The sequence below is a fragment of the Myxine glutinosa genome, chromosome 4, assembly GCF_964187855.1.
Source record: "Myxine glutinosa chromosome 4, kmMyxGlut1.1, whole genome shotgun sequence".
Lineage (NCBI taxonomy): Eukaryota > Metazoa > Chordata > Myxini > Myxiniformes > Myxinidae > Myxine > Myxine glutinosa.
This window is the reverse complement of record NC_136264.1, coordinates 145,506,741-145,526,796: the sequence shown is the minus strand read 5'-3', so window position 1 is coordinate 145,526,796 and position 20,056 is coordinate 145,506,741. Positions and strand designations below refer to the sequence as shown.

General features: G+C 39.9%; 1 protein-coding gene across 1 annotated transcript in view; it reads right to left on the bottom strand.

The window, feature by feature from the left end:
- Positions 1–20,056, bottom strand: part of LOC144891654 (uncharacterized) — a 30,295-nt gene that overhangs the window by 1,459 nt on the left and 8,780 nt on the right. Inside the window, exons 2-6 of the mRNA XM_078775319.1 lie at positions 15,211–15,327; positions 14,971–15,037; positions 13,638–13,792; positions 6,342–6,450; positions 3,330–3,484 (exon numbers count right to left, since the gene is read on the bottom strand). Of these exons, the coding sequence (XP_078631445.1) occupies positions 3,330–3,484; positions 6,342–6,450; positions 13,638–13,792; positions 14,971–15,037; positions 15,211–15,327 (603 nt within the window). The remainder of the gene's footprint in view (positions 1–3,329; positions 3,485–6,341; positions 6,451–13,637; positions 13,793–14,970; positions 15,038–15,210; positions 15,328–20,056) is intronic.

The window sequence follows — 20,056 nt, the reverse complement described above, 5'->3', positions numbered from 1 at the left end:
GCATGAAAAGCAGCCCAAACGGTCACCCCACCACCTCCAGCTTGGACTCTTGGCACTATACAATCTTCGTTGTAGGCTTCATGCACTTGTCTGCACACTCGGACGCGACCATCTTGACAATAGACCAGAAATCTAGACTCGTCACTGAAGATCACGTGATTCCAGTGTCCTGGCTGCCATTGACGGTGCTCTCTGGCCCACTGCAATCGGCGCTGGCGGTGTTGTCTGGTCAGACGTGGCTTTCTCAGGGGACGCCTGGCACGATAGCCTGCTTGAACCAGTCGTTGGTTGACTAGCCTTCTGGATACAGGCACATTTGTCAGTTGCTGCCACTCAGCCCTAAGCCGATTAGCTGACTTGGTACGGCCATTGCGAACTATCCGGTGCAGCTGGCGATCCTTGTGGTTCTGCGGGGACGTCCTGGCCTAGGTATTGGAGTCGGGACACCCCTCTGAGCATTTCGTTTCAGGATCTTTGACACCTGACCTTGAGTGATGCCATACTGCGAAGCAATAGCATGCTGTTTCATGCCAGAATTTCGTAAAGCCACCACTCCATGACAAATAGCATTGTCGAGTTGACGGACCATCTCCAGAGGAAGCGGGAATAACATTTGTAGACGTGCAGCAGTTGTTTTCCACTAATACAGAACGCAACAACCCTTATATACCCGATTGTGAAGCCAATCGTCAAATGTACCTGTCCGTACATTTTGTCACGCCACCTGTGATATAATCCTGTTATTGACTTCTTGCTGCGACAGACAATCAGTGACATGGTTCTTTTAACAAAGAAATCACCGAAGCATAAAAGAAACTCACCAGATTGATATACCGAGTTCAGAAAGTAAACCCAAGTCAAGAAAAAAAAATTCCATATTAAATGCCAAGTCTGTATGTCGACATATAGATATACAAATAGATATGTGAAATTTATGTTCTTTCAGGTAAACAGATGGGAGATAGGGGTTTTTAAATAGTGTTATATGAGTTCCTTGAGGTAAAAAACATGGGTGTGCTCATCAAAATGAAATCCGTATCTTTAACAATTTCTGAGTTTAGGTGATTTTAAGATTTATATTGTTATGCATGATGGCTATATTGCATTTTGGATAGTTGGAGGGATTTTAGGAGATTAAAACCGTGTTATTTGGATTCCTTGGGGTCGAAAACATAGGTCCAAAGTCTCCATGATGCTTATTTATCAAGATATTCCGTATTTAGTGATTTGACCTAATTAATATGCTAATTAGGGCAATTATGCAAAATGCTACACAGATGCAAAATAGCATCCGGACGTTTCTGAGTCCTCAAGACCCATAGATTACATTTCTACCATAAAACCTCATGGTACTCAACATTTCTAGGTTTACTAGGGTGGCTTGCAGACTATTAGGTATTCTGTCTCGCCAGATGATGCCAAGCACCTCATGAAGGCATCGCATATGGAATTGATGAATTGATCAAGGCGTTTGATATGGCGACAGTAGAGTATCCAAGAGGTTGCCATGAATTTTGCTCAAATCTGTTAACCTTATTATGGCAAGTAATTTCATGAAAGTCAGAAAGCATGGAAAGAAAATTTTTCCATTACTCAAAGAAGCATAAATTAAAATTTCCTTTGACATATCATACACCTCAAAGACATATATCATATCATACATACAAAGACATATCAAATTAAAAAAAGTTAAAATTTAAAATTGCCTGGACAGCCTACTGCTTTTCCTGAGGCGATGCCTCTATCTCTGCTGAACGTATAGCCGAAGTTATTGTTGCAGGAATGGAGGCTTGAATCCCCTTCTCTTTCGAGTCAATTTCTCCTACCAATTGATGGTTCAATAATTCCTGCTCTGCAGCCATTCTTGCAAAGGATGCGGCATATCGGAGATGGAAAAACTCTTCTTCCTCCGACTCACATTCAGCTTTCATATCTGCCAGAAATCATTGCAAACATGTAACTTGTGAGGCGAAACATTCCTTTATCCAAAAGAAATGTGACAACCTCTCATCTTTTTCCACTAGTAGATCTTTCTGGTCATAAGCTGAAAGTATCTCCAACAACTTCGGTTGCTCTGCCTTTCCTTTGGTTTTCCGTTCCGATGGTACTATCGCTGTCTATCCGACTGATAAAGCAACTCTTTTTGGTTCTCTTTTCTCATCTAATTTCGCAATGGATGACTTTTTAACATTCCATCTCCCTTTGAAGCACCCCTTGCCAATCCAATGCCACTCCCTGTAATCTCTTTTCATGCAGTCATAAAAGTATCCCTCTTTCTGGACACATGCAAGGCATACAAACAAGATGGCACTCCTCGTGTCTCGAAGGTGTGTGCCTCAGAACTTGCTCTTGTGCTTTCTCATTTTCCGTTTTAGTTGAAAAACTCAAACTTTTCCTCTTTCCTGGAAACATGCCTCAGTAAAATCTATCTTAAAGAAGGGTGATCGTTCAAACCCTCCCAACTACCATCCTACTGCTCTGACTTCTACTATTTCCAAAGTCTTTGAATGTCTTCTAAATTCCCATTTCCTCAACCATCTTGAATCTCAGTGTTCCATCTGACCATCAATTAGGGTTTCACAAGGCAAGATCTACCGGTGATACCTTTCTTACATAACGAATGACTGGGCCTCTTTTCTGAGAGACTTTGGGGAATCCTTTATTGTCGGCCTTGATATCTCAAAAGTGTTTGACAGAGTTTGCAATTGAGGTCTGATATCCAAGCTTCCTTGTTTCGGGTTTCCTCCTTCACTCTGCTCTGTCGTATTGAGCTTTGTCTCCGACTGCTCGATCTCTGTAATGGTTGATGGTTCAACATCTCCCTCCTTCCTTATCAACAGCGGTGTCCCTCAGGGTTCCATCCTTTCTCCCACACTCTTCCTTATTTTTAGCAATGACTTTTTTCTTCTAGAAATAACCAAATGCACTCGTATGCTGATGACTCGACATGACATTCCTCCATGTTTTTCCCCATCTGCCCCATCTTCCCTCACTCGATCTACATCTCGTTTCATCACAGCCACCTGTTTAAATTCGGATGTGGGCAAGATTTCCCAGTGGGGCACATGTAATCGAGTAAAGTTTAATGCTTCTAAAACTCAATTTCTTCCGATCCCCCTCTCTCTCTCAAACTCTTCTCAATTCTTCAATCTCCTTTGAAAGTTCTACAATTACACCATGTGATACAATAAACCTCTTAGATATTTACCCAAATATCAAATTTATCCTGGCCAACGACCCCATTTTCATAGCAACATTCATGAAGGTTTTTTTTTAATGAATAAGTTGCACTTCATCATCACAACAACAAACCAGAATTGTCTACTCACCACAGACAGCCGGACACTTTGACTGTCATCGTCAATTTTTATTTCCTCCTGTTTTTCCAACTTTTGTTCACCATTTCCCTTCATTCTCTTTCTCTCTAGTTCTTCAGGTGAAGAACTCAAAGAAACATCCTCCTTATCTTCTTGAATCTCATCATCTAAACATCAAAATATGTCAGACGAGGACCCCTCAGAAATTAGGTTATCAACAGATTCCTTGAAAAAAAATAAAGGCAATGTCCCTGGGCTCACCTGGTAGAACCAGGAAACCATTGGCAAGTGTGAATGGCAGAACAATATTTTAGCAAAGCCGAATGATATTTTAGCAAAGCAGAACGATATTTAAGCAAATGAAAACAATATTTTAGCAAAGCCGAACAATATTTTAGCAAAGCCGAACAATATTTTAGCAAAGCAGAACAATATTTTAGCAAAGCAAAAGAATATTTTAGCAAAGCAAAACAATATTTTAGCAAAGCCGAACAATATTTAAGCAAAGCTGAACAATATTTTAGCAAAGCAAAACAATATTTTAGCAAAGCCGAACAATATTTAAGCAAAGCTGAACAATATTTTAGCAAAGCAAAACAATATTTTGGCAAAGCCGAACAATATTTTAGCAAAGCAGAACAATATTTTAGCAAAGCCGAACAATGTTTTAGCAAAACAGAACAATATTTTAGCAAAGCCGAACAATATTTTAGCAAAGCAGAACAATATTTTAGCAAAGCCGAACAATATTGCAGGAAAGCCGAACAATATTTTAGCAAAGCCGAACAATATTTCAGGAAAGCCGAACAATATTTTTACAAAGCAAAACAATCTTTTTGCAAAGCAAAACAATATTTTAGCAAAGCCGAACAATATTTCAGGTAAGCCGGATGATATTTTATCAAAGCAAAACAATATTTTAGCAAATCAAAACAATATTTTAGCAAAGCAAAACAATATTTTGGCAAAGCAGAACAATATTTTAGCAAAGCCGAACAATATTTTAGCAAAGCAGAACAATAATTTAGCAACGCCAAACAATATTTTAGCAAAGCAGAACAATATTTTAGCAAAGCCGAACAATGTTTTCGCAAAGCAGAACAATATTTAAGCTAAGCTGAACAATATTTCAGGAAAGCAGAACAATATTTTAGCAATGCCGAACAATATTTCAGGAAAGCCGAACAATATCTTTGCAAAGCTGAAAAATACATTTGCAAAGCCTAACAATAATTTTAGCAAAGCCTAAATAATTTTAGCAAAGCCAAACAATAATTTAGCAAAGCTGAATAATATTTTAGGAAAGCCAAACATTTAACAAAGCAGTTGCTCAACTGTCCAATGAAAATTTATTGATGACAAGCATGTACCAAATGGGTTTTTGCTCTTCTTAATGCTGATCTTCCTACCTTGACGTTTGAGACAACTTGGTTTGCAACATCTTTGTAGAAAATGGCGAATACATGTAAATGAATTCTTCTTCTTTCCTTCTGCCTGCAGGAAAGGATCACAGAATCACTGTATCGTATGAATGTGAGTAGCTCTGGTCGGCACATCGCTTGGTATACACTAAGCACGGAATCTGTTAATCATGCTGTCATGAATAATAATATCTAAATTCCATTCAACAATGTACAAACTTAAACATCAAACACACAGCACACAAAGAACAATAAACCTCCAGGTTTAAACAATTAAAAAGCGAAAACACCAAAATATGTACACGAATTATCAGCACAAATTAATCCAGTACTCTGACTTTTTTTATTTACAGGAGCGTGGCTCATGTGAGAGCAAAGTAGAACTGACAGTGGTACAAACAACAGGGAATGAACGAACAGGGGAAGAGGAGAGGGGGCATTCCACATCATTATGGAGTGACAATTGAGTCAAAAAATTCCCCTTTTTTCATTTCAAAAATTTTTTTTTTACTTTCTATTGATTATGGTGTACACTTCACCCGTGGCTCTGATCAGCAGTTAAGGAAATTCATACACATTGTCATGTATTCCAACAGTCATGAAATGAAATACGTGCTATGGAGTGACACTGACTATTTGACCAAGTCTGACAGTGGTAAAATAATCTTAAAATCCTGCTCTCATCGAAAGTTTGAAAAAAAGGCTATTTCACCAAAGAATAGATAATATATCTACTTTCTTTGGAAGGGGTTTCAACCTTCAGCAATGATGCCCCTTGGAATAATAAAAGTGAATGTTACTGTCAAGGAGTGACAAGTCGCATCACAATAATGTGTTCACACGACATCAAAAAAAAAATAACCACCTTTAGAGGCCATTTTTCCCCGCAAAGCGGGGGTTGGCCTTTTTCGGGAACCGTGGTTGTTGTTGTTTTTCGGTCCCCTTTTTGAAGCAATGTTTTACGGCCGGATGCCCTTCCTGACGCCAACCCTTTTTGCCGCCTTTAACGACAAACAGGGAATTACCAGTGAACTGGTACTCAATTAGCCGACCTCGGAAGGATGACAGGCTGAGTCAACCCCCCTGGCGTTAATTCGGCAATCGACCGGGATTCGAACCCAGGATCCTAGGATCCTAAGCCGGCACCCTAGCCGCTAGCCCAACACTAGACACGACATAATGAACTGTTAATGCAGTAAAACTTGAAGAATAGTCAAACTTTTATATGCTAACATCTAACAACACCTGAAGGAAAGTCTCACAAAGTAATACAAAATAAAAATCAACATCTGATAGATAAGTAATACAAAAACAACTAAGTATTTATTTAAACGAAGTATTTAAACACATCATTAACTTCAGAGATTATACCTTCACAAAGACCCGTAACATCACCTTAACCTTAGCTTGTTTTGAAAACAATGATGGTGTGAGTCATCGTTTTGGAGGAATGTCTTCCCTTCGTTCGTGCGATCCGAAGCATTGTGTGTCGTGCAATGGCTGTATTTATAGTCCAATGCGGGGCCCACAGAGGGTACCGCAAACATCGCAAGTATAGACTGGTCCTTGCAGAGATGGACGTTGGCAGGTTTTCCTTTCTTGCCTCTGCTGTTTCTCGATAGCAAGTCTCTCACATTCAAAGTGGTCCAGCCCTTTGTGGCAGATGTTACGCCAAGCTGACTTGTTTGTGGCCTGATGTTACCAGGTGATAACTGCAATGGCGCAAGACTTGAGTGTCAACTTAAGGACACCCTAACTTCCTTTGTCCACCAAGTGACCATTTACCAAATATAAGTTGTCCATAGAAAAGCGCTCGGGATTCTATGGTCTTCCATGCGTGTGTGGTGTCCTGACCAGCAGCACTGGGCTTGCATCAGGAAATACTCAATCCCTTGGATTCGACAGTGGTCTAGGATTGAGGTGTTCGGTATTCTGTCTCGCCAGATGATGCCAAGCACCTTATGAAGGCATTGCATATGGAATTGATAAATTGATCAAGGCGTTTGATATGGTGACAGTAGAGTATCCAAGAGGTTGCTATGAATTTTGCTCAAATCTGATAACCTCTGCAATGGCGCATTCCTCCAATTATGGCAAGTAATTTCATGAAAGTCAGAAAGCATGGAAAGAAAATTTTTCCATTACTCAAAGAAGCATAAATTCAAATTTCCTTTGACATATCATACACCCCAAAGACATATATCATATCATACATACAAAGACATATCAAATTAAAAAAATTAAAATTTAAAATTCCCTGGAAAGACTACTGCTTTTCCTGAGGCGATGCCTCTATCTCTGCTGAACGTATAGCTGAAGTTATTGTTGCAGGAATGGAGGCTTGAATCCCCTTCTCTTTCTAGTCAATTTCTCCTACCAATTGATGGTTCAACAATTCCTGCTATGCAGCCATTCGTGCAAAGGATGTGGCATGTCGGAGATGGAAAAACTCTTCTTCCTCTGACTCACATTCAGCTTTCATATCTGCCAGAAATTATTGCAAACATGTTACTAGTGAGGCGAAACATGCCTTTTTCCAAAAGAATTGTGACAACCTCTCATCTTTTTCCACAAATAGATCTTTCTGGTCTTAAGCAAAAGTATCTCCAACAACTTCTGTTGCTCTGCCTTTCCTTTGCTTTTCCGTTCCGATGGTACTATCGCTGTCTCTCCGACTGATAAAGCATCTATTTTTGGTTCTCTTTTCTCATCTAATTTCACAATGGATGACTTTTTAACATTCCATCTCCCTTTGAAGCACCCCTTACCAATCCAATGCCACTCCCTGTAATCTCTTTTCATGGAGTCATAAAAGTATCCCTCTTTCTGGACACATGCAAGGCATACAAACAAGATGGCACTCCACTTCGTGCCTCGAAGGTGTGTGCTTCAGAACTTGCTCTTGTGCTTGCTCATTTTCCGTTTTTGTTGAAAAACCCAAACTTTTCCTCTTTCCTGGAAACATGCCTTAGTACAGTTTATCTTAAAGAAGGGTGATCATTCAAACCCTCCCAACTACCATCCCACTGCTCTGACTGCTACTATTTCCAAAGTCTTTGAATGTCTTCTCAATAACCATTTTCTCAACCATCTTGGATCTCAGTCTTCCATCTGACCATCAATTAGGCTTTCGCAAGGCAAGATCTACCGGTGATACCTTTCTTACATAACGAATGTCTGGGCCTCTTTTCTGAGAGACTTTGGGGAATCCTTTATTGTCGGCCTTGATATCTCAAAAGTGTTTGACAGAGTTTGCAATTGAGGTCTGATATCCAAGCTTCCTTGTTTCGGGTTTCCTCCTTCACTCTGCTCTGTCGTATTGAGCTTTGTCTCCGACTGCTCGATCTCTGTAATGGTTGATGGTTCAACATCTCCCTCCTTCCTTATCAACAGCGGTGTCCCTCAGGGTTCCATCCTTTCTCCCACACTCTTCCTTATTTTTAGCAATGACTTTTTTCTTCTAGAAATAACCAAATGCACTTGTGTGCTGATGACTCGACATGACATTCCTCCATGTTTTTCCCCATCTGCCCCATCTTCCCTCACTCGATCTACATCTCGTTTCATCACAGCCACCTGTTTAAATTCGGATGTGGGCAAGATTTCCCAGTGGGGCACATGTAATCGAGTAAAGTTTAATGCTTCTAAAACTCAATTTCTTCCGATCCCCCTCTCTCTCTCAAACTCTTCTCAATTCTTCAATCTCCTTTGAAAGTTCTACAATTACACCATGTGATACAATAAACCTCTTAGATATTTACCCAAACATCAAATTTATCCTGGCCAACGACCCCATTTTCATAGCAACATTCATGAAGGTTGTTTTTAATGAATAAGTTGCACTTCATCATCACAACAACAAACCAGAATTGTCTACTCACCACAGACAGCCGGACACTTTGACTGTCATCGTCAATTTTTATTTCCTCCTGTTTTTCCAACTTTTGTTCACCATTTCCCTTCATTCTCTTTCTCTCTAGTTCTTCAGGTGAAGAACTCAAAGAAACATCCTCCTTATCTTCTTGAATCTCATCATCTAAACATCAAAATATGTCAGACGAATACCCCTCAGAAATTAGGTTATCAACAGATGCCTTGAAAAAAAATAAAGGCAATGTCCCTGGGCTCACCTGGTAGAACCAGGAAACCATTGGCAAGTGTGAATGGCAGAACAATATTTTAGCAAAGCCGAATGATATTTTAGCAAATCAGAACAATATTTAAGCAAATGAAAACAATATTTTAGCAAAGCAGAACAATATTTTAGCAAAGCCGGATGATATTTTAGCAAAGCAAAACAATATTTTAGCAAATCAAAACAATATTTTAGCAAAGCCGAACAATATTTTAGCAAAGCCGAACAATATTTTAGCAAAGCAGAACAATATTTTAGCAAAGCAAAACAATATTTTAGCAAAGCAAAACAATATTTTAGCAAAGCCGAACAATATTTAAGCAAAGCTGAACAATATTTTAACAAAGCAAAACAATATTTTAGCAAAGCAAAACAATATTTTGGCAAAGCCGGACAATATTTTAGCAAAGCAGAAAATTTTAGCAAAGCCGAACAATATTTTAGCAAAGCAGAACAATATTTTAGCAACGCTGAACAATATTTTAGCAAAGCCGAACAATGTTTTAGCAAAACAGAACAATATTTTAGCAAAGCCGAACAATATTGCAGGAAAGCCGAACAATATTTTAGCAAAGCCGAACAATATTTCAGGAAAGCCGAACAATATTTTTACAAAGCAAAACAATCTTTTTGCAAAGCAAAACAATATTTTAGCAAAGCCGAACAATATTTCAGGTAAGCCGGATGATATTTTATCAAAGCAAAACAATATTTTAGCAAATCAAAACAATATTTTAGCAAAGCAAAACAATATTTTGGCAAAGCAGAACAATATTTTAGCAAAGCCGAACAATATTTTAGCAAAGCAGAACAATAATTTAGCAACGCCAAACAATATTTTAGCAAAGCAGAACAATATTTTAGCAAAGCCGAACAATGTTTTCGCAAAGCAGAACAATATTTAAGCTAAGCTGAACAATATTTCAGGAAAGCAGAACAATATTTTAGCAATGCCGAACAATATTTCAGGAAAGCCGAACAATATTTTTGCAAAGCTGAAAAATACATTTGCAAAGCCTAACAATAATTTTAGCAAAGCCTAAATAATTTTAGCAAAGCCAAACAATAATTTAGCAAAGCTGAATAATATTTTAGGAAAGCCAAACATTTAACAAAGCAGTTGCTCAACTGTCCAATGAAAATTTATTGATGACAAGCATGTACCAAATGGGTTTTTGCTCTTCTTAATGCTTATCTTCCTACCTTGACGTTTGAGACAACTTGGTTTGCAACATCTTTGTAGAAAATGGCGAATACATGTAAATAAATTCTTCTTCTTTCCTTCTGCCTGCAGGAAAGGATCACAGAATCACTGTATTGTATGAATGTGAGTAGCTCTGGTCGGCACATCGCTTGGTATACACTAAGCACGGAATCTGTTAATCATGCTGTCATGAATAATAATATCTAAATTCCATTCAACAATGTACAAACTTAAACATCAAACACACAGCACACAAAGAACAATAAACCTCCAGGTTTAAACAATTAAAAAGCGAAAACACCAAAATATGTACACGAATTATCAGCACAAATTAATCCAGTACTCTGACTTTTTTTATTTACAGGAGCGTGGCTCATGTGAGAGCAAAGTAGAACTGACAGTGGTACAAACAACAGGGAATGAACGAACAGGGGAAGAGGAGAGGGGGCATTCCACATCATTATGGAGTGACAATTGAGTCAAAAAATTCCCCTTTTTTCATTTCAAAAATTTTTTTTTTACTTTCTATTGATTATGGTGTACACTTCACCCGTGGCTCTGATCAGCAGTTAAGGAAATTCATACACATTGTCATGTATTCCAACAGTCATGAAATGAAATACGTGCTATGGAGTGACACTGACTATTTGACCAAGTCTGACAGTGGTAAAATAATCTTAAAATCCTGCTCTCATCGAAAGTTTGAAAAAAAGGCTATTTCACCAAAGAATAGATAATATATCTACTTTCTTTGGAAGGGGTTTCAACCTTCAGCAATGATGCCCCTTGGAATAATAAAAGTGAATGTTACTGTCAAGGAGTGACAAGTCGCATCACAATAATGTGTTCACACGACATAATGAACTGTTAATGCAGTAAAACTTGAAGAATAGTCAAACTTTTATATGCTAACATCTAACAACACCTGAAGGAAAGTCTCACAAAGTAATACAAAATAAAAATCAACATCTGATAGATAAGTAATACAAAAACAACTAAGTATTTATTTAAACGAAGTATTTAAACACATCATTAACTTCAGAGATTATACCTTCACAAAGACCCGTAACATCACCTTAACCTTAGCTTGTTTTGAAAACAATGATGGTGTGAGTCATCGTTTTGGAGGAATGTCTTCCCTTCGTTCGTGTGATCCGAAGCATTGTGTGTCGTGCAATGGCTGTATTTATAGTCCAATGCGGGGCCCACAGAGGGTACCGCAAACATCGCAAGTATAGACTGGTCCTTGCAGAGATGGACGTTGGCAGGTTTTCCTTTCTTGCCTCCGCTGTTTCTCGATAGCAAGTCTCTCACATTCAAAGTGGTCCAGCCCTTTGTGGCAGATGTTGCGCCAAGCTGACTTGTTTGTGGCCTGATGTTACCAGGTGATAACTGCAATGGCGCAAGACTTGACTGTCAACTTAAGGACACCCTAACTTCCTTTGTCCACCAAGTGACCATTTACCAAATATAAGTTGTCCATAGAAAAGCGCTCGGGATTCTATGGTCTTCCATGCGTGTCTGGTGTCCTGACCAGCAGAACTGGGCTTGCATCAGGAAATACTCAATCCCTTGGATTCGACAGTGGTCTAGGATTGAGGTGTCCGGTATTCTGTCTCGCCAGATGATGCCAAGCACCTTATGAAGGCATTGCATATGGAATTGATAAATTGATCAAGGCGTTTGATATGGTGACAGTAGAGTATCCAAGAGGTTGCTATGAATTTTGCTCAAATCTGATAACCTCTGCAATGGCGCATTCCTCCAATTATGGCAAGTAATTTCATGAAAGTCAGAAAGCATGGAAAGAAAATTTTTCCATTACTCAAAGAAGCATAAATTCAAATTTCCTTTGACATATCATACACCCCAAAGACATATATCATATCATACATACAAAGACATATCAAATTTAAAAAAATTAAAATTAAAAATTCCCTGGAAAGACTACTGCTTTTCCTGAGGCGATGCCTCTATCTCTGCTGAACGTATAGCTGAAGTTATTGTTGCAGGAATGGAGGCTTGAATCCCCTTCTCTTTCTAGTCAATTTCTCCTCCCAATTGATGGTTCAACAATTCCTGCTCTGCAGCCATTCGTGCAAAGGATGCGGCATGTCGGAGATGGAAAAACTCTTCTTCCTCTGACTCACATTCAGCTTTCATATCTGCCAGAAATCATTGCAAACATGTAACTTGTGAGGCGAAACATGCCTTTTTCCAAAAGAATTGTGACAACCTCTCATCTTTTTCCACAAATAGATCTTTCTGGTCTTAAGCAAAAGTATCTCCAACAACTTCTGTTGCTCTGCCTTTCCTTTGCTTTTCCGTTCCGATGGTACTATCGCTGTCTCTCAGACTGATAAAGCATCTATTTTTGGTTCTCTTTTCTCATCTAATTTCACAATGGATGACTTTTTAACATTCCATCTCCCTTTGAAGCACCCCTTACCAATCCAATGCCACTCCCTGTAATCTCTTTTCCTGGAGTCATAAAAGTATCCCTCTTTCTGGACACATGCAAGGCATACAAACAAGACGGCACTCCACTTCGTGTCTCAAAGGTGTGTGCTTCAGAACTTGCTCTTGTGCTTGCTCATTTTCCGTTTTTGTTGAAAAACCCAAACTTTTCCTCTTTCCTGGAAACATGCCTTAGTACAGTTTATCTTAAAGAAGGGTGATCATTCAAACCCTCCCAACTACCATCCCACTGCTCTGACTGCTACTATTTCCAAAGTCTTTGAATGTCTTCTCAATAACCATTTTCTCAACCATCTTGGATCTCAGTCTTCCATCTGACCATCAATTAGGCTTTCACAAGGCAAGATCTACCGGTGATACCTTTCTTACATAACGAATGTCTGGGCCTCTTTTCTGAGACTTTGGGGAATCCTTCATTGTAGGCCTTGATATCTCAAAAGCGTTTGACAGAGTTTGGCATTGAGGTCTGATATCCAAGCTTCCTTGTTTCGGGTTTCCTCCTTCACTCTGCTCTGTCGTATTGAGCTTTGTCTCCGACCGCTCTATCTCTGTAATGGTTGATGGTTCAACATCTCCCTCCCTCCTTATCAACAGCGGCGTCCCTCAGGGTTCCGTCCTTTCTCCCACACTCTTTTGTCTTTTTATCATTGACCTTTTTCTTCTAGAAATAACCAAATGCACTTGTGTGCTGATGACTCGACATGACATTCCTCCATGTTTTTCCCCATCTGCCCCATCTTCCCTCACTCGATCTACATCTCGTTTCATCACAGCCACCTGTTTAAATTCGGATGTGGGCAAGATTTCCCAGTGGGGCACATGTAATCGAGTAAAGTTTAATGCTTCTAAAACTCAATTTCTTCCGATCCCCCTCTCTCTCTCAAACTCTTCTCGATTCTTCAATCTCCTTTGAAAGTTCTACAATTACACCATGTGATACAATAAACCTCTTAGATATTTACCCAAACATCAAATTTATCCTGGCCAACGACCCCATTTTCATAGCAACATTCATGAAGGTTGTTTTTAATGAATAAGTTGCACTTCATCATCACAACAACAAACCAGAATTGTCTACTCACCACAGACAGCCGGACACTTTGACTGTCATCGTCAATTTTTATTTCCTCCTGTTTTTCCAACTTTTGTTCACCATTTCCCTTCATTCTCTTTCTCTCTAGTTCTTCAGGTGAAGAACTCAAAGAAACATCCTCCTTATCTTCTTGAATCTCATCATCTAAACATCCAAATATGTTGGAAGAGGACCCCTCAGAAATTAAGCTATCAACAGATTCCTTGAAAAAAAAATAAAGGCAATGACCCTGGGCTCACCTGGTAGAACCAGGAAACCACTGGTAAGTGTGAATGGCGTACAAAATATGTAATGGAAAGGAAAGGAAATACCTATTTTGGGAGGCAAACGCCTGATTTTTTTAAATGTCGTGAACAAACTTCAGTACATCGTGGGAGATGAAGGTTGTGGTCAAGTTTCATCCCAGAAAATAATGCACATACCTTATCTTGTGGGGTTAAGACCACCCTCAAACCACCTTGAAAATGAATGAATGAATGATCGTTTTAAGGCCATTTTTCCCCGCTAGAGCGGGGGTTAGCCTTGCGGCCCCCATGACAATCATGATTCCCTGTTTGAGGCAATGTTTTTTATGGCCGGATGCCCTTCCTGACGCCAACCTTTGGTCGCCTCTTACAATGCCCAGGGATACGGTGTACCTATTCTAAACCAGGGTACACACCGTGAAACCACCTTAGACCTTCATTTTTGTTATGCTGTGAACAAACGTTGCTACATCATGGATGATGAAGGTTGTGGTCAAGTTTCATCTAAATCGTGTGTCGTTTCAGAGAGGAGAGCAAATACCTATTTTGGGGGTCAAACCTCACCTCTCCTCAGAAATTAAGCTATTAACAGATTCCTTGAAAAAAATGTTTAAAATCGCACAAAAGTGTACATTGTGAGTTTTAAACATGAACAAATCAATACTGGGAATTTGATTTGCCAATAGGTTGAAGAAATGTTGTGACCTGTTGGGATAGTTTTCATATATGTTTGAACAAGTAGAGTGAGCGTTTGTAGGGTTATCCAATCGGTGAGATTTCCTTGTCTCAAGAGATTGAAGGAATGTATTTCAGGCTTGCCTACTGGGTGAACAGTCCAGCATCCAAACTACAATGTAGTCTCTGGAACAATCCTAACCAGACAATGAAGGTTCAGTGGAATGATTCTGCTTAATAACTGGATAGATGGTTTTACTGCTGCTCTAATTTTACTGAATCGAAATATTCCATACTATGGATTTTATAACTTGTCCCAACACCTGAAATGACAGAATTTTCTGAAATACATAAAATTGTTATATATTGGTAAAGTGAGAAAGATGAGATCTTTTTTATAACCTTTATCTGTGAGTTCCTGCACTGTTGTTTCAGAATGCCCAGTCGTCCACGGATGGTGAAGAATATCCTGGAAAACAAAATTCTGTACATGTACCAGCTGAAATTAAACGAGTTAAACACCCCCATGTTAGTCCCTGTGCAAAACCATCAAAGTACACCACACCAGGATTTGGTGAATTTGAAGAAGTGTTTTAATACAAACCAAATCATCAATAACTTTGTTGAGAAACAGCCACCCACCTCCATTGAGAACCGCAAGGATGGGTCGTCACTAAACATGCATTTCAAAAGAGAAGTGCAGGATTGTTCAATTCTTGGTGGGGGCTTGTAGTTCAGATGTCCAGTGTTCTGGAGTTCCTGGGGAGGGCATAAACAGGGGTGGGAGGGGAAGAAAACTATTCAGAAAAGAAAAAAAATCAGTCACCATTTCTAAAGTTGCGTGAAATTATCTCAACAATAAGCCATCAAAATTGTAACTTGGACTATACGGCCACAACCATGTGGTCTATGCCCTGTGGAAGAATACATTAATTGTCCTCCAGTTGTCGTGGTTTAATATGAAGCATTTATTTCTTTCAGAAGAGGGAGAAAGCATGGTATGACTTTAATTACAGCAGAAATACACGGATACTCAGAAACAATGAACAAATATAGGACCACGAGTCATCAGCATATATTTCTCCACGAGTCCTTGTACAAAAACCATTTATATAGCGTTCAGCTTGTGAGAGTTTGAAATTGCCGAGGCAGGAGGCTGGGGGGAGGAGAAGGAGGTGCAAGGGGGGGGGGGGGGGAGGCCTTGAGGAGATATCAACATTGACATCACAAAGTTGGGCCCCTGTGATCCAGCCAATAAGGAGACCCCAGTTGGCTACTGAGACAACAACATTCCTCAATGGCTGAATTTCCCAGATATTAGCTGTAAACATGCAGTTCTCCCTCTGTAAGCCTCCCCCACGCTGCCTGACATCAAAGAAAGACAGCCTTGAGATGCCAGACTCATTGCCGCCTGGCATGAGTATTTTTCAATAGTTGATCTATTCCCAATATATTTTAAAAGGTTTATTTGAAGGGAAAGCACCTTCAGTTGTTGTTTATGACCCCCCCCCCTCCCCTCTAAAAACTTCCTGCAGCATGTTGGCTTCTATTAAACCAGCTGCAAACTACTTTTAGCTCGGTTTTTATATACAACCGAGCTGGACACAAGTTTTGATCAATATATATTATACAAGATTAAATTTACCGACAGCACCCAATTATCAGATGAGTTAAAAAATACTATTTACTGCATGGGTTTTCCTGAATTTTTCCTCCTTTGTTCAAGTTACGCCAATATTGGGAAAATAACGTCTCTCCACACAAACTGATTTAAGAAAACAATTTTAATACAGTACAACCTCTTTTATCTGGAGTCGTCGGGAACAAGCACAGTTGGCAATTTGAGTCGATAACTCAGACTTGAGTCGCACTTGAGACTGGAGTCGAAATTGACTTGCGACTCAGACATAGGACTTGGTGCCAGGGTAGCATTCACACCCCTTGATTTTTTTTTCACATTATGTTGTGTTAAACCTTGAATTTAAAATGGACGAAATTTTTTTTTTTGTCGCTGATCGACACATAATACCCCATGATGTCAAAGTGGAATTTTTTTTTTTAGAAATTCATACAAAGTAATTAAAAATGAAATACAGAAATATATAATTTACCCCCCTGAGTCAATACTTCATAGAAGCGCCTTTGGCAGCGATTACGGCTTTGAATCTTCTTGGGCATGTCTGTATCAGCTTTGCACATCTGGATTTGAGGAGTTTCTCCCATTCTTCCTTGCACATTTGCTCAAGCTCGGTTAAGTTGGATGGGGAGTGTTGGTGAACAGCAATCTTCAAGTCTTTCCACAGATTCTCAATGGGATTCAATTCTGGCCTTTGGCTGGGCCACTCAAGAACTTTCATGTTCCATTGTAGCCTTGGCTGTATGCTTGGGGTCATTGTGTTGTTGGAACGTAAATCTCTTTTGCAGTCTAAGGTCTTTTGCACTCTGAAGTACGTTCTCCTTAAGGATTTTCCTGTATTTGGCACCATTCATTGTTCCTTCTATCCTGACGAGTCTCCTTGCCCCTCCCGCTGAAAAGCATCCCCATAGCATGATGTTGCCACCACCATGCTTTGCGGTCGGGATGGTGTTAGATGGGTGATGAGCCGTGCTCGGTTTCCGCCAGATATAGCGCTTTGCATTCAGGCCAAAGAGTCCAATTTTCACCTCATCAGACCACTGGATCTTTGCCTCATGCTCTCAGTCTTTCTCGTGCCTTTTCACAAACTCCATGCATGCTGTCATGTGCCTTTTTCATAGGAGTGGCTTCCGTCTGGCCACTCTCCCATAAAGCCTAGATTTTTGAAGTGCTGCAGAGACTGTTGTGCTTCCGGCAGGTTGTCCCATCTCAGCCAATGAACTCTGTAGTTCTGTCAGAGTGGTCATTGGGTTCTTGGTCACCTTCCTGACCAACGTCCTTCTTGCCCAGTTGCTCAGTTTGGTCAGACAGCCAGCTCCAGGAAAAGTCTTTGTAGTTCCATATTCTTTCCATTTCCTAATGATGGAGCTCACTGTGCTCTTAGGAACTTTCAACACTAGAAATTGTTTTATACTCTTCCCCAGATCTATGCCTCCTCACAATTATATCTCAGAGTTCTACGGACAGTTCCCTGGACGTAATGGTGGAGTTTCTGCTCTGACATGCACTGTCTGCAGTGGGACCTGGAATAGAAAAGTGTGTTTCTTTCTAAATCAGGTCCAAGCAATGGAATTGGCCACAGGTGGACTCCAATCAAGTTGTAGAGACATCTCAAGGATGATCAAAGGAAATTGGATGCACCTGAGCTCAGTTTGGAGCGTCATAGCAAAGGGGTTGAATACTTATTGACTTAAGACATTTCAGCTTTGCAATTTTAATTATTTTGTAAAAATTTCTCAAACAAAAATTCCACTTCAACATTATGGTATCATGTGTAGATCAGTCACAAAAACTTAAAATTTGATCCATTTTAAATTCAGACTGTAACACAACAAAATGTGAAAACAGTCAAGGTGTGTGAATACTTTCTGAAGGCACTGTATTTGAAAAGTAAATTTAACATAAATTTATTTTTGCTGGACCAAAGCAGCAAAACATTGCCACTGTATGAAGTTGACAAACAAAACTTGAGGAAATTTTTTAGTCATTAATCGAATAATTCAATAATTAATCATTTAATTGATTAATCAATAAATCAAAAATAGCCTTTGCAGCCAAATCACCTGGTCATTGGCATGTCCAAATATCAGCTTCTTAACTCAAAAGGTGCCTGAGATAATGGTCAGAAGAGAAAGGAAATTTAATTACTTAAATAAGTACTTAATTAATCGCTAATAATTAAATAACTCCTCAAGTAATTGATTAATCAAAAAACAAAAAATACCGTTTTTGACAAAGGACTTGCTCACTATTGTGCCGAAATTTCAGCTTCCTAGCTCAAAGGATGGCTGAGATATAGCCCGGGCAAACAAGAAAGAAAGAAAGAAAGAAAACAAACTGGGCTGAAAATTGGGCAAACTGGGCAAACAAACTAAAAACCGAGTACTCCCTTTCAGCGTGCGTCATTGCCGAGCCCCCTTCGGTGCCCGGCAATGACGTTATGCAGCGCCTGGAGATGGCATCGGAAAGGTGCAGTGTACAACAAGAAAGCAAGAAAACAAACAACCAGAGTGAAAACTGAGTACTCCCTTTCAGCGTGCGTCATTGCCGAGCCCCCTTCGGTGCCCGGCAATGACGTAATGCAGCGCCTGGAGATGGCAGAGGAAAGGTGCGGTGTGCAACATGGCTCATTGTAAAGGACTCCATGTGGGGAATAGGTGTTGTTAACGATGATGTCATAATTCGACAGGGACAACGCTTAGTCTGATCAGTTTGAAATGTATTGAGCATGACCGATGCAGCAATTATATTAGAGAATATAAATTTATGATGTCATCGCTCACGTGGTCTGGAAGCCATATTGGATCAAAGCAAAAAATGTTCAAAAACAGAGTTGGCTCGCAATATGTTGACTGCGCAGGGTAAGTATTCTATGAATACCATCTAGTTTATGATTTTGTCAGTGACATTATTGTTAAGATAATAACGAATTGTTAACACGGGTCCTAAAATCCTGTTCTTCCGCTCTTTCACTCCCTCTCTCTGTTCTCTTCACCCTCTCTTTTGCTCAAGGTCATCTTCCATCTGCTTGGAAATCAGCCAACCTCACCACTTTGCACAAAAAGGTGCAAAAACAAATCCTAGCAACTACAGACCAATCAGCCTTCTCCCAATGATCAGCAAAGTCATGGAATCCATCATTGCTTCAGATATGAAATCTTTCCTCTTCTCCAATGGCTTGATCTCTGATCATCAATTTGGTTTCAGACCTGGTCACTCTACTCTGGACATGCTGCTTCTGCTTTCTCAACAATGGATGGAGGTCCTCAATGCCAAACAGGAAATTAGAGCTGTCTCCCTTGACATATCACGTGCCTTCGATACGGTCTGGCATCCTGCTCTGCTTACCAAACTCTCCTCCTTTGGTATCCATGGAAATCTCCACGCATGGCTGGCTGACTTCCTCTCTAGTTGTAGTCAACGTGTGGCCCTGAATGGGTTTCTCTCATCTCCTCTTCCTGTTCAGGCTGGAGTTCCCCAAGGCAGTGTTCTGGGCCCTGTGCTTTTTCTGGTCTTCATCAATGATCTCTCTGACTCTCTCGAAAATCCTCTCTATCTCTTTGCTGATGACTCTACTCTCTGTCGCTCCATTCCTCATCCCTCAGATCGGCAGTCTGCAGCCTCCTCACTCTCTGCAGACCTGGATAAAATCACAGACAGGGCAAACAAGTGGAACATGTCCTTCAATTCTGACAAATCTCACACTCTTACGATGTCTCTCCGAAAAGACTGACTGGACAACCCTCCCATCCACTTTCTGAATAATCCTCTCCAAGAAGTTCTGTCACTCAAGCTTTTGGGTCTCACTATCTGCCATGATCTTTCCTGGGAAAACCACATTTCAAATCTGGC